Source organism: Pimephales promelas, chromosome 10, assembly GCF_988280905.1.
Source record: "Pimephales promelas chromosome 10, fPimPro1.hap1.1, whole genome shotgun sequence".
NCBI lineage: Eukaryota > Metazoa > Chordata > Actinopteri > Cypriniformes > Leuciscidae > Pimephales > Pimephales promelas.
In genome coordinates, this window is record NC_142778.1 from 21,170,914 (window position 1) to 21,186,143 (window position 15,230).

The window sequence follows — 15,230 nt, forward strand, 5'->3', positions numbered from 1 at the left end:
AAAATGAGCTTTCATTTCAATGAAAGTCAAGAACTGAACCTAAAAACACATGAGAACAGAAGTGGCAGAACGCAACAATTCACAAGGCCAGAGTAATCATACAAACATTGATAATGCAGAGTACTTTTACACGCTGTCGAGTCGATGGCCTCAGAGTGGCGGGCTCTGTCGCTTCTCCAGGAAAAACTGCGGAAACAAATAAAGGATCAGACTGCTAACAAATCCTTCTCATCCTGTCATCATCCGCTTCCTGTCATTAGAACAGACGTTCTTACAGAGAGCACAGCTGGAGAACGTCTGTCTCATTAAAAGAGCGCACAGCTGGAGAGACACTCAATCGCACTTCACGTGCTCCTGTCTATCGCAGTCTACGAGATTGACATCCTACCTGCTAATTTAGAAATAAAGCTCAATGTAGTATGCATGAGGCAGGTGATCAGCTAAGGACAAATTCACATATTCACTATAATTATTATAATAATAAATACTATTATTTAAAATCTTTTTTTATTTTATTATTTAAATTGTACAAATTAAACAAATCAAAGACATACTACCATTGTACTGTAAAATAAAATACAAATATTGAATAATAATAACAGTAAAATAACAATACTTATATTTATGACTGTCTTGATATATTTATAGCTGACTTTGCTTTGACCTTAAAGCTCGTAAAATAAGAAATCCATATAAATATGGATACATACTGCACAATATGCAGTATGCTTACCTTCCTGACGCTGGCGAAGGCGGGACCAAACGTTGTGTGCGTGTGAGTGCTGGAACGAATCCATTGAGGAAGTTTCTGCAGTGTGCCCGATCGGGCGTACCGATGGTCGCACAACACTATGCAGGCGTAATCGCCACGATGTCGGATCGCACGACCTGGAGGGGTAAGAAGTCAGAAACAAATGTGTTAAATTGTGCCGCACTCTGTTTTATCAGCTACTAACCATCTTAAACTTGAACTGTTAAATGGCAGATTGCATATAGCTTAATATATCTTTTTATGTCTTTATAGTTGTGGTAATAGTGTTAAATAGAAATAATAAACATACTACGCTAGTATGCAAGTATTCTTATTTCAGACAATGTGTTTAAACAAACTGCATTAGTTTCCCCTTTGTGAAACACAGGCGGTCTTGAGAATGTGGCTCCACCCACCAATAGATTGATTGACAGCTTTCATGCACAGACCCTCAACCAAAGCCTTCCCGGGACTTTTACCACTAATGTGAGGCTGAAACAGAAGGGAGAGGGTTAGAAATGGCCGATTTGCTTTTGCAAGTTCACATCTGCACCATCCCATATGACGTCTCACCATGTGCTTGTCCAGGTAAGCCATCTTCTCTTGCAGCTCTGGCGACTTTATGTTGGGATACGGCATTCCAACCATAACGATACATCTAAACACATCCATAAATGCAAAAAGCTGTTTCATTTAACCATTAAATAAGAACATGCTTTCATTGATGATATTTGGAATAGGCCTCATTTCTCTGTTCAATCATTTTTAATGTTTAATGCGTAATATGTACTTTCGAATAAAAGCCATTCTAGTATTAAATATGTTTAAAATAAGGTGGATACATACTGCAATAGTGTGGTATTCTATCAGAACATAGTGCTAGTAGTACACACCTGCCCAGGTCATCAGAGAAGTTGATTCCTTCACTCATTTTCCCTCCGACTACAGAGAATAGCAGCGCCCCCGTCTGGGCACTGCTGGCATTACTGCAGCGCTGGATGAATTAAAAAAAATATTTTACACTATAAAAATCGTTTGAAAGACAATTAATGTGCCTCAATATTATCAAATTTACTGGACTGTTACTATCGGATGACAACAAAATTTGAACCCGCACCGATATTGAAAGTTATTGAACTAAATGGAAACAGCATTGAATTAAACTGTGCTGAATAATGACATTGTCATCTGTAGAGCTGCTTTTTCAGCTAAAATTGTATTGATTTCTTAACTGATGAATTTGACCATAAAACTGTTATTTTCCTGTTAATTCACGTGATGCTGCTTTTGAAACTATCTGTATTGTATATAAAGTGCTATATTCGGATTTACTGCATGAGGCACGGTAGTGTTTGCGCGTAATATAAGTATAGTAATATAACACACCTGTATACACTTGGAATAGTCAGTGAGCACTTGCTCAACCTGAGAGGCTTTTTTCGGCTCCTGGAAAATCTGAAACACACAGAGAGCATCTTAACTCGAGTATAAACTGACTTTGAATGTCAGTGTTGCCATTTGTGTACCTTTTTCTTAGACTGTAGCCGCTGGAGGACACCAGTGCTCTCCCAGTGTCCCAGAATCCTCTTCTCATATTCGTAGGAGGGGAAGAAACAGACTACGCCCCCTGGCACTATGTTACAGAGGTTTGATAGAACACGGCCTGTCTCCTCCATCTAATATAGGAAACGGGTAAAAAGATCATGCTGATCAACATATTTTTGTTATTTCCCTGTTTTTTCAGTCTATCATTGATTATACAGAATCATTTTGTACGAAAATTAAATCATAACCAATGTTGCGGAAAGTAATGAATATTGCATTACTCCCTAAAAAAAGTAACTTATTACGTTAGTTACTTTTATGGAAAGTAATGCATTGCATTACTACTCGTTACTTGGAAAAAGTAATCAGATTACAATTACATGTTTCTTGTAATCCCCCCCAACATAACCATAGAAGACATGTTCGGTTTTCTTAGTTTTGTCTTGGCCACGACATATTAACTCATTGGAACGTGATAATTAATCATGGCCACGAGATATTCATTTGTGGCCTTGAGATCCTATGTTGAGGGAACAACATTTTTCTTGTGGTTACAAGTTTAATGCGCAAACAAACCTGCATAACAAGCTGTGTGGCAAGCTGTGATTATTTTATTTTGAATTTAGAAAGGATTATATTAACCTATTTTGTACTATTAGCCTATATTATATTATATTGTGCACAATGTTGCCTAGGCAGCATTCAAATGAAGTTTGTCGTTATCAATAAATGTTAAAAGAATATGTATAATAAGAATATCCCAAGAAAACATTATCCATCCCATAGTATTTTAAATCCATTCACGAATCATTTATTTTTATGTAGTATTTTGTATATTATTAGTACGTAGTAGTAGTATTACTAATATTATGGGTATTTTTTATTAATTGATATGTACAGTATTTGCTTTATTTTCCCCTTAAATTCATGTATCTATATATATTATAGGTAATTAATATTCTGTATATTATGTTACGTAAAATGACATTAGTAAATGCCCCATTATGCCAATCAAGTTTGGACTTTTATGAGTGTATTTATGTAGGCTAAGCCAGCATGTAATGATAAATGCGTGTCTGTTTTTTATTTACAAATGTATCAGGTTTGTGCCCATGACAGCATTTGAATAAAGTTTGAATAATTTAGTATTAATAGTAGGGCTGTGCAAAAATTAATTGCGATTAATCGCATCCAAAATAAAAGTCTGTATTTACATAATATATTTGTGTGTGCTGTATATAATTATTTTGTCTATATAAATACCTATGCATGCATGTATATATTTAAGAATTATTTGCACTTAAATTCTGTATATATATATAGATATAAATACATAATCTATATTCTAAAAATATTTTATATATGAATAACACATTTTCTTAAATATATACATGCATGTGTGTGTATTTATATATACAAAATAATTATATACAGCACACACAAATATATTATGTAAACACAGACTTTTATTTTGGATGCGATTAATCGCAATTAATTTTTGCACAGCCCTAATTAATAGGCTATGGGCCTAGCCCAGTCTCACAGACAGATTAACCCAGGATTAGTCATTGGTTCAATTAGGACATTTAAGTAGCTATTATAAACGTGCCTTAGTAAATAAAAAACATTACTGATGTGCATCATGAGACATATTTTAAAATATGTCAGTGCAAGTTGCTTTCAGTTAAAACAGCTCAAGCATGCATTTTAGTCTGGCACTAACTTAAGCCTTATCTGTGAAACCGGGGGTATATTGTTAAAAGAATATTTAAGCTACAAAAAAAACAAAACAAAAAAACATTTTATTAATCTCATCATCTTTTAAATCTATTCTTGTTTGTCAGTCAGTATTTTGGATGTGTGTCTTAAAGTGACAGAAGCATAATATTCCTGCTAAGTTTTTAATCTTAATCAAACAACAAAAGGCAAGGAAATCACTCACTTCTCGTGACTGAACAGATTTTGTAACTTGAATAATGATGTATCTTTATTTAATTTATACAGTGGAGATTAGATGCAATGTTGTTTTACATTTGTTTACTTGAAAACCCTTAAAAGCATAGTTGATTTTACTTGTATCTTTACTCTATTGTATTTATTTGTGCCGTTGCTTGTAGTTTGATTATTTTATCTGACAGTAATCCTTTTTTCCCTGAACATAGCACATACCGTACCGTACTGAAACGGTGACCCTAAATCTGTGATAAAAACCGAGCCGTGAGTAATTTGAACCGTTACACCCCTATAGCCCACATAGCAATAATTATAAAAAGATAGGCCTAAAAAATTGTTTTATTCAAATATATTAATAAGAATAATGAATAAAACAGTGCCATCAGTGAATGGATTTAAAAGACTATGGGATTTGTGTTTTTCTTTGGTTTATGTGTCAAAAATGTCTTACCATTAAGGGCTTTCAAGGAAAATCAAGAAAAAGTCTTTGAACATTGTATATGTATGCCCCGTTGTACTGTAAAATTCATACTGCGGAAAAAAATGACAATAAAATATAAATGATAAAAAAAAGACTATGGGATTTACAAATATTTATAAATATTAATTTACAAAAACAACATTTTCTTGTAGGCCTAGGCTATATTATTGTGTGGCTATATGACAAAACTAAGTGAACCAAACATGTCCCCTCCTGGTCACCATATTGATGTGTATTTTTGGCCATAATTAAAAACAAGGCGATTTTTGTGTTTGCATGCAACCATCTGTGGTATTTTTGCCTTGCACATGTAGGTTTTACCATCTGCGGAGTGTCTCTAGTTTGAAAAGTGAACTCCAACTGTTGTCCCGAGGGGCCGGCGCAAAGGATTATGGGTAGGATGTTCTCAGGGGGTATGACATGACCTGAAGCCATTATGCAACAGTTACACACATAGTTAGCAACATTGCAAAGTGTAAGCTAAGCAGAAATGAGCACAATAACGTTAACTCACCACACGAGAACTCTAAAATACGGTCTTCTGTGACCCCTGCGGAAAATAGAAGCTGCTCTTTGAAATCCGCAACCTGCAAAACAGTAACATAAAAAAATCACTCTTGCTTTCAGAGTGATATTCTACACACCGAGAGACTTTAATGTGTTAGTTAGGTTATATAAGCGAGACAGCTGTGTCACCGTCTCCAATAGTCTGTGTGTGTACTGACGGGTTGCATGGTTCCCCCGGCGATGATCACAGCCCTGCACTCCTGAACGATCTGTGCGAAGTGAACTGCAGCATTCAGCAGGAGAAACTTCACACTGCTCTGGGCAAGACATGCTGGAGAAAGAAAGGCTAATTATTTATGAGAGAAAAATTCATGTGCATCATGTTCAGATGATCAAATACTCCACTAACCCTGCCTTTGTATCACGACTCGTCCGTCTTTGTTGGCGTTAGTGAGGGCAAATAGGAAACTTTCAACCAGCATCATTGGAGAAGCCATGATTGGTTTGTCCTCTACTGCCACCTGCTGATCTAAAACATCTAGAACATCAAAAATACAGGTTTTACATCGTCTGAGTGCTTCTTCTCCTCCAACACCAGGTTATATAATGAGGAACTAAAACACCGTTAACTAACTACACACTTGTAGTTTGGTTCTTTTGGTCCAGAACAAAAAAGTAAAAAATAACACATTAAGTCATGGTTCGCTTAGCTTTACACTGTCTCGGTCCACTTGGTTTGGAGTGCACCAGGATTCGCACTTATTCAAATGAACTTTACGAACAGAGCAGTCGCACCAAAGTTCGTTTTAATCAAAGCAAACCTGACAATTGTGAACACATCCTAAATGTTTACGAAGAACAGTTTGTACCTGTGGGTTTGTTCTGAAGTGTCTGCAGGAAACGCCCGAGTCCTTCTATGCGACGGTTCTCTTTGTTCTTCGAGTGTGTGTTTACACCGCTGCCTTCATATTTTTCCACAAATCCACACAGCTACACACAGGACAGATCATCAGTGTGTGTGTTTATGTACACTCGTTAAAATAAATTTATAAATGTGTTCTCGTACTGACCTTTCGGCTGATCATGCTCCTCTCAAAATATTTCTGAACCTTCAAAAGACAGATTAAACCACGTTAAGAATTATACCAGTCAAATTAATATTATTAATAACAACATGTTTTTGTTTCCGGAATGTACCAATGAAATTTTTGCAGTGATGATGTTATTAACTAAAACTATTAAAATTTGTTATTGTTCACTGAAGTAGAGCCCGACCGATAGAGGATTTTGAAGGATTTTTTATTTAAAAAAAAATCGGTTTTAATGGGGATGTTCTTTTAATTGTTATTCAAGCAATGTATGTCTCATGACCAACTCAACGAGTGTTGCCAACAGGAACTGTGTAGAGTTCCCTCTGGTGGACAAACTATACAACTCCAACACTCATGACATGGGTAAAGCGTGTTTCGTCCGTTTTTATTTTATCTTTGAAATATTCATTTATCGCCATTATAACTGCCGATACCGATAGTTTGGAAAATGCCTAATATCGGCCGATAATATCCGGCTGCCGATATATCGGTCTGGCTCTAAACTCAAGTTTACAATATAAGATGAAAAACTTACTGATAAAAGCACATAACAAAATTACAAGAGTTAAAAATAAAAGCTAATTCAAAATATGAATATATATTATAATAGTACATAATAACACAAGTGTTGGAGTAATACCTTAAAGAGGTTTATGTTATCAACTTGAGCCTTAAACAGGAAGTCGTTGATAGTCAGCAGCTCACTTCCTGTTGTGTAAAGAAATTCAAAACCAAAAGAACATTTTAGAAATACTTCATGAAGGAGGAAAAGTTTCTATGCACGTTGTGCTTGTTTACCTGTTTGGCAGAACTGAGTGTTCGGATTCTGACCCACTTTACCTGTTCACGTGAAATGACAGTAATCAGCTAGATAAAACCAGATGAACAAGATAATACACAAACAAAACAATGCAGCGCACAGCTTACCTCCAAGTGTTCGCACAAGCCCCTCCAACACAAAGAGGATCTGTTTGATGTACATCAGATTTTTCGCCTTCAGTCGACTTCTGCAGCCATCCGACACAATGACATGTACAGTAAATCATAATGATAATATCATCTGATGTCTAAAAACATTACTCTAGCTGACTTCAATTTCAGTACTTTTGTGTGTTTCTTGAGCAGAAAATCAGCATATTAGCATGATTTCTGAAGGATCATGTGACACTGAAGACAAAAGTAATGTTGCTGAAAATTCAGCTTTGCATCACAGGAATAAATTAGTTTAAAATCAGTTCTTACTCAAGTATATTTATATAGCGGAAAAACTTCTTGTTCTGCTTCTAAGAAAGCTACAGAAGCCCTGAACCGCAACCTAAAAAAAAAAAAAGAAAATCTGTAAAAAAAAAAAAAAAATCTGTAAAAAAAAAAAAAAATCTGTAAAAAAAAAAAAAAAATCTAGCATTTCGAGATTAAAGTCGAAATGTTTCGAGATTAAAGTCGAAATGTTTCGAGATTAAAGTCGGAATGTTTCGAGATTAAAGTCGAAATGTTTCGAGATTAAAGTCGGAATGTTTCGAGATTAAAGTCGAAATGTTTCGAGATTAAAGTTGAAACATTGTGCATTCATAACAGTGCGCGTCCACTGGCTCAGAGCGCGCACGCGTGTGTGTGTGTGTGAAGTCGAACTGCCATGGATAAACCCAAAATAGTAGCTTTTTACTTTTATCTGGGCTTTCAACAAAATTCTACACACGTCACACGTGCTAGTGGCAGTGTTTCTGAGGTGTTTTCGTGCTCGTCTAGTCAACACTATCTGGGTCGAGAACACAACAGTACTGTTCGGTCTCCCTCTTCAACGTAAATACGCTCTGGATACATTTTAAGTGCATCATTCTGTATCCAATCATTTGGCCGGATCCTGTGATTTAATAACCACTTATGGTTGAGGAGAGATTCTCTGATATGATTGTAAAGCACTTTGAGTGTAGGCATATGAAAGCGCTATATAAATGCCCTATTCATTCATTCATTCATAAAGCTGGATTTCTCCATCCAGTCTGAAAAGTGTTTTCCGTGTTGGTTTTCCTATAGGCTAAAGTCTATTCCGGCGCATTATATTTTATAACGATAAAGTAAGATAAGTAATTCAGATAAAAGTAAAAAGCTACTATTTTGGGTTTATCCATGGCAGTTCGACTTCACACGCACACGCGTGTGCTCTGAGCCAGTGGACGCGCACTGTTATGAATGCACAATGTTTCGACTTTAATCTCGAAACATTCCGACTTTAATCTCGAAACATTCCGACTTTAATCTCGAAACATTTCGACTTTAATCTCGAAATGCTAGATTTTATTATTTATTTTTTTTACAGATTTTTTTTTTTTTTTTTACAGATTTTTTTTTTTTTTTGCTGACTTTTTTTTTTTTTAGGTTGCGGTTCAGGGCTTCCGTAGAAAGCAGTTCTTATCAATTTTAATAATATTTCACAGCAGTAATAATATAATTCATTTAATAATATTACTGTTTTTTAATATATATATTTTTATCAGATAAATGCAGTCTTGGTGAACATAAAAGAAAAAAAACATTTTGGTGCTCAACAGCATTAGTCCCATTCATTTTCAGTGTGCGAACATTCTTCAAAAGTTCTCCTATTGTGTCCCACAGAAGAAAAAAAGTCATAAGGGTTTGGACCGGAATGAAATGATCACCCTCAATAACATGTGAAATGTGTTTGTTTGTTTTTTTACCTGTAGCGCTCACAGTACTGAGAGAGCTGTGAATGAGCCCTGCAGAGCTGAAAAATAAGAAATGCACATTAGTTAAAGGTAGGGTAGGCATTTTTTCTTCACATCCTGAAAGCACTCAATAATAGAAGTGTTCTAAATATTTCAATACGTGCGTATATCTTCTATGGTTATCTCCGAACCAAAAAAAATGCACGTCCAATTACTGCATTTGGTCCGAATGCAATGATACAATGTCCTACCTGCCTGTCAACATATCTATTTCCAAACACACCAGACATCAAACACCATCAGTGAGTTCTGTAAGGCTATGCAGAGTTGTAGACAGTAAGCCACAAACGGCAGCCTCCTTTTACAGTTCCTCCTGAATCAAAACAACGAGCTTATGCCGCGTTCCGTTCACACCATATCGTAACCGCAATTATGAAATAGCAACCCGTGACGATATACGCAGTGTTGTAGTCGAGACCAGCTCACTCGAGTCCAAGTCGAGAACGAGACCATAGAGGGTCAAGTGCGAGTCGAGACCGAGTCCAAAGACAGTCGAGTCCCATAACTTTAACTAGTCTTGAGTTCTCTAAATCAGATCAGTGAGTTGTACCTGTGCTCCACTGATTTCTGTACTGTGTATGGCTGAGATGGTGTCAGTCAGATTATGAGCCTCATCTATAATGACAATCTGATCCTTTAGTTTGATCCCCGACGCTTTGCGGGTGGAAGCATGGAGCAACGACTGATACGGCAATACCACCACCTGAGAAAAAGAGAGAAAGACTGAATGCACACAGTTTTATATGAATGAGAGTGTATTCCAGCGGGTATGTGTGTACCTGAGCTGCAGGTATGGCCATCCGTGTGCTGTAGTAAGGACACGTGTGTGTTTCCCGCCCGTGCTGTAGGAGCTGCTCCACGTCTCGCACCTTCACCAGCACTTCATCCCTCATCGCCATCAAATTCTCAAAACCCGAGAAGGCACACGTCGCCTTGACATCACCTCGACGCCGCTTCGGCTCCAAGTCTGGTGCTTTTTCTCGCTTCTCTGCAGATGGAGGTCAGAACTTCAACCTTTTCCTCATTATGTCATTCTCTCCAGATTGTGTAATCATTGGGTCATTTGAAATACTGTAGCAATAACACTAGGTTTGAATTGGCTGAGATTGTGTTCATGTTTCTGACCATGTTTGTTTTTCTGCATTTCCAAACAGCGGTCGTTCATCATTTGGACGTTTCCGAGCCGGGTGACCTCTGGATTGATGCACAGATTCTATTAAGGGCAAAAATGACACAGAAATTATCTGTTTTGCCTTTTATGAAGGTAATGTGTTCATAAGTATTTATTGTTGAAAAGTGGCCTAGCATCGTAGCAGCGACTCTTCAGAGAATGTAAAAAATTTAAGTTAAAGTTATTTTTCCCCAAAATTTAAATTCTGTCATAATTTACTCCCCCTTATGTCATTCTGATACCTGTGTGAGTTTCTCTCTTCTGTTGAACACAAAAGAAGATATTTTAACAAAATGTTGGTAACCAGACAGTTAGCCATTGCCATTTTCAATTCAATTGCTACCGTCAACTGTTTGATTACCAACCTTCTACAAAATATCTTCTTTTGTGTTTAGCAGAAAAAACTAATACAGGTTTGGAACAACATAAGGGTGAGTAAATGATGACGGAATTTTGCGGAGTTGGATCCAGATTTAAGGGGTGGAGATGGGTAGGATTAGGGATCAGGGCGTGGAGATGGGTAGGATTAGGTAAGGTGGAAGCAGTTTGATCTGGATCCAACTCCTCTCCCTGGATATCATGTTCTGCAGTGAGGAGGACCATCTCGAATTATCAGTAACACTTTAGTTTAGGGTTCAATTCTCCCTATTAATTAGTCTAACCAATACCTAAACTTAACAACTACCTTACTAACTATTAATAAGCAGTAATTAGGAGTTTATTGTGGCAAATGTCATAGTTAATAATAAGGGAGAATATGACCCTAATCTAAAGTGCGACAGAATTTTCATTTTTGGGTTAACCATCCCTTTAAATTAAATTAAATTAAATTAAAAAAAAAAATGTAAAAGCATAATCCTGGTTATAGCTACTCATTAGTTTTTATTATAATGATTTTTATCATGTTAAATATATTTATTAGTATAATTGCAGCACTATACACTACCAAAAAAAATGTATTTTAAAAATTGGTAAAAAAATTTAATTAATCAAAAGTGACCGTAAAAACATTTATAATGTCGCAAAAACTAAAAATTATAATTTTTTATCAGTTTCCACAAAAATATTAAGAAGCACAACCGTTTCCAATATTGATAATAATAAATGTTTGAGCATCAAATCAGCATAATAGAATGATTTCTGAAGGATAATGCGACACTGAAGACTGAAGTAATGATGCTGAAAATACAGCTTTACATCACAGGAATAAATCATATTTTCAACATACAATAATGTAGAAAACAGTTGCAATAATATTTCACAAAATTACTGTTTTTACTGTATATTAATATAATCATCAAAAAAGTAAATATATAGTTGTGGTCAGAATTATTGGCACCCCTAGTAAATGGGATCAAAGAAGAAACTTCTTGTTTCACAGGAGTTTAAGAATGAGGTGCCCAAATCCCCTTATACACACATAAATATATATATATATATATATATATATATCATGTATATCAAATAAATGTAGCATCAGAGACTTCATTTCCAAACATTCAAAAGATATCACAGACCCACAGAGATTGTATATACAATAATGACATATAGGTGTTTATAAATCAGTCATACTGTAATCGCAAGAGTAAATCTGGTGCAAGTTTACCTGTCTAGAGCCCAGGTTAACCAAGTGGACAGCGGCCCCGTATGGACTCTTCTGTACCTCGTGCACAAACTGAGCCAGCTGAGAGTGAGTTCGGCTACAGTAATAAATCTTAAGATAAAAAAAACAAATAGACTGTTAAACATGCACAACAAACACCTTGTTCACCAACACAGGGAGTATTTAAACATGCACCTTAGTGACATGATCCTCTTCTAGATCTTCATCGTCGTCATCATCACACAGCCTGTAGAGGGAACGCTATGAGAACTCAAAGCTGGGAGACACACACTCATCCAGTCATCCACAAACACAATCAATACCTGCTCTTTGGCGTGGCCTCATCATCACTCTCATATTCTGCTACAATAAGCCTCTCGTCCTCTGGATCGTGGCTTTCTGACTCTAACCCCTCTCTGCTGAGCTGTAGTAATTTTACAGCCTCATCATCTTCATTGGCCTATTAAAGGTGCAATGAGTAACATGACTTTATTATTATCAATATTATACATTATATTTATAGGTGCCTTTCATGCCACTCAATGAAACCATACAAAATCCATAAAAACAATGACATTAAACAATAAAACCAGTACAGCAACAAACATCACATAAAAGTTTGCCTAAACAGATACGTTTTAAGATGAGATTTAAAGACTGAAAGACTAGAACTGCTGCAAACTTTATCTGGGTATATATCCATAAGAGCAATTAAAATAAGGCAGATCCTCACTTGTTTTATTTATTTAAATGTATTTATATGTGATGGCTATATACTATACAATTTAAAAAAAAATAATATTTGCAAACATTTTTTTTTTTTACTTTTCTTCATTTTAAATGTTTCTAAATCCTAAAACGTTTTGTTTATTTCCAGGTATTACCCCAGATGTCAGTCTTTCAGATCCCACTGCTCATGCACTCACTTTTCTCTTCATATCATATCTGAGCTGGGCATTGTGTCGGATCATCTCCAGTCTCTCCTCACGCTTCTTCCGTTTCAGCTCTTCATCCTTAATTAAATTAAGGACAAGGATGATTTTTTTAATTCTCATATACAGGGGTTTTCAATCTTTTAGATGCCATGGACTTACACATATGATCATCCTTGTGAAAGGCAGCTAGATATACATATACATATGACACAGTCACACCAAAAATTATTCAGACACCAGATATAATTTTTAATAGTTGTTTTACTAGTGGGTGCAGGACACTATAGTTCATTTATGTAAGCGAGGAGAGCAAAATAAAGTAAACTGTAACATATTATATCCAAAAAGTCTTCATACAGTGGATTACCAGTAAAATTTATCAAAATTTGGGACCACAAATTATTCTGAAACTTGACATGACCATCTTTTGCTTAAAGGGTTAGTTCACCCAAAACTGAAAATTCTCACCCTCATGTTGTTCCAAACCTCTATGTGTTTATTTGTTCTGCTGAACACAAAGGACGATATTTGGAAGAATGTTTTAATCAAACAGATCTCATTCCCCATTGACTACCATTGTATGTATTTTTCCTACTATGGTAGTCAATGGGGAATGAAATCTGTTTGATTTAAACATTCTTCCAAATATCTTCCTTTGTGTATAGCAGAACAAATAAACACATAGAGGTTTGGAACAACATGAGGGTGAGTAAATACTGACAGAATTTTCATTTTTGGGTGAACTATATGTACTTTAAGTGTTTTTTCTTTAACTGCTAATGCAAACCTTTTACATCACAGACTGAAGCATTGCTTGGTAATGGGTTGACCTAAATTGGTATATTCTAAATGTGCATTTAATTTTAACAGCAGACAGCTATTCAATCTTATTCATTTGTAAGACAGTCTAACAGAAGGATGGCCAAAACAAGTAAAATATCAACTGATTTGATAACTCTGAGTTATTGAAATATTTGATTGCCATTTCTAAACTATAGTGAATTAACTGTGACAATGTGAGAAGTGTTGAAGGTGTCTGAATATAGGTGTTTGACTGTATATATAACAAATTAAAAAATAATTGTATTAAATTTTACTTGGAAAATTGTTTATCAAATTATTTTTCAGTCAAATTATTTATTGAATTATTTTAATATTACTATTTTTTTTATTTATTTTTTTCCTTTTTCCTCTAGCATGAAAACCCCTGCTTGGAAACACATGACTTGGAGAACTGATGAACTGTAATAAGGTACTGTAATACAGTTCTCATACCTTTAACTTGTTCACCATGTCTCTTTCTGCTTTCTTCTCCACAAACTCAGACACCCAGTCTGGCTCTGATAGCTGGCTGTTGCTGTTCTTCTCCTTCACGGGGTCACACTCCTTCGGTTTGTCCAGAAGTCTAGCAGCCTCTCGTTTCTTCTTCTCCTCATGGTCTCTCAGCCACGTCAGTGCCCCGCATATAAGACTCAGAGACTTTCCCTGCAGGATCAAACACAAGACAGCTCAAACGTCCAGTCATCTGAACGGAGATGGTGATGAGATGAGCCGTTCTCATGCGCAGACTGACCGTGCCAGTGGGACTTTCGAATATACCAATTTTCCCCTGATCAAGAGCAGTGTAAAGTGCCTCCATGAAGCTCTCCTGAATAGGATAGGGCTGGAAGGGGAAAGGAAACCGACCGCTCTTGCTCTCCATATCATATAACTGGGATCAGGTTATTCCAACATACAGAAACACCCAATAAATTCAACAGATCAGCACTGCATTTGGGCCAGTTACACACAATAAACTCATCACCGTGTCAACGCAACATGACTTGAAGTTCAAAAATTCATATCTAAATCATTGCATTGAAATCGAATTGAAATAGTAAATAGCTATACAGAAACATCGCTTTTATCCATATCACAGAAAACAGCGTAAACTTCCTCGAACAAACGCGCCAGTCTTCTGCTTTAGCCAATGAAAACCAGGGAAATTTTCTTAGAAGCTAGGGACCCGCATCAAATTTCACTCTTTCGTAAAAACCGAAAACAGAGTTTGGAGATTTTCACCCTTTCTTGAACGCCTTCCGTTGATTTCTTTTGTTTAAACATGATCAGTATATTTGTATTTTATATGCTATGTTATGTTTTATTGTATTTTATGATTTATCCCAGTGTTCATTTTGTATTTATACTACTATTTAAGTATTCATATTATTTTGAATTATTTTTATATTTTCAGTTTCAGTAATTTTGAATGTGCTATTTTCATTTGATTAGATTTTTGATTTAATTTAGTTTTATTTCAGTTTTAATTTGGGTAATTTTAGTACTTATCTCCAAGGGTAAATTCTGACACTATTAATGTGTAACCTACTTTTTATCTTTTTGTTACATGTTAGTATTGTTTTAAAGTGTGTTGTATAAATAAAAATGTGTATTTTAATTTAAATAATCT

The 15,230-nt window shown here is 35.6% G+C and overlaps 1 protein-coding gene across 1 annotated transcript; it reads right to left on the bottom strand.

The window, feature by feature from the left end:
- Window positions 1–48: 48 nt before the first annotated feature.
- ddx11 (DEAD/H-box helicase 11) lies at window positions 49–15,018 on the bottom strand. Its single transcript, XM_039654412.2, has 26 exons — window positions 14,355–15,018; window positions 14,057–14,266; window positions 12,773–12,859; window positions 12,170–12,306; window positions 12,042–12,093; window positions 11,850–11,957; window positions 10,198–10,285; window positions 9,852–10,060; window positions 9,623–9,775; window positions 9,025–9,071; window positions 7,256–7,335; window positions 7,127–7,168; window positions 6,969–7,036; window positions 6,308–6,346; window positions 6,107–6,227; window positions 5,647–5,775; window positions 5,456–5,568; window positions 5,245–5,317; window positions 5,052–5,155; window positions 2,278–2,427; window positions 2,138–2,206; window positions 1,645–1,745; window positions 1,325–1,409; window positions 1,168–1,243; window positions 734–888; window positions 49–186 (listed from the first exon to the last, which is right to left on the bottom strand). Exons 1-26 carry the CDS (start codon window positions 14,481–14,483, stop codon window positions 151–153), a joined length of 2,661 nt encoding a protein of 886 aa, XP_039510346.2. The 5' UTR covers window positions 14,484–15,018; the 3' UTR covers window positions 49–150.
- Window positions 15,019–15,230: the final 212 nt, after the last annotated feature.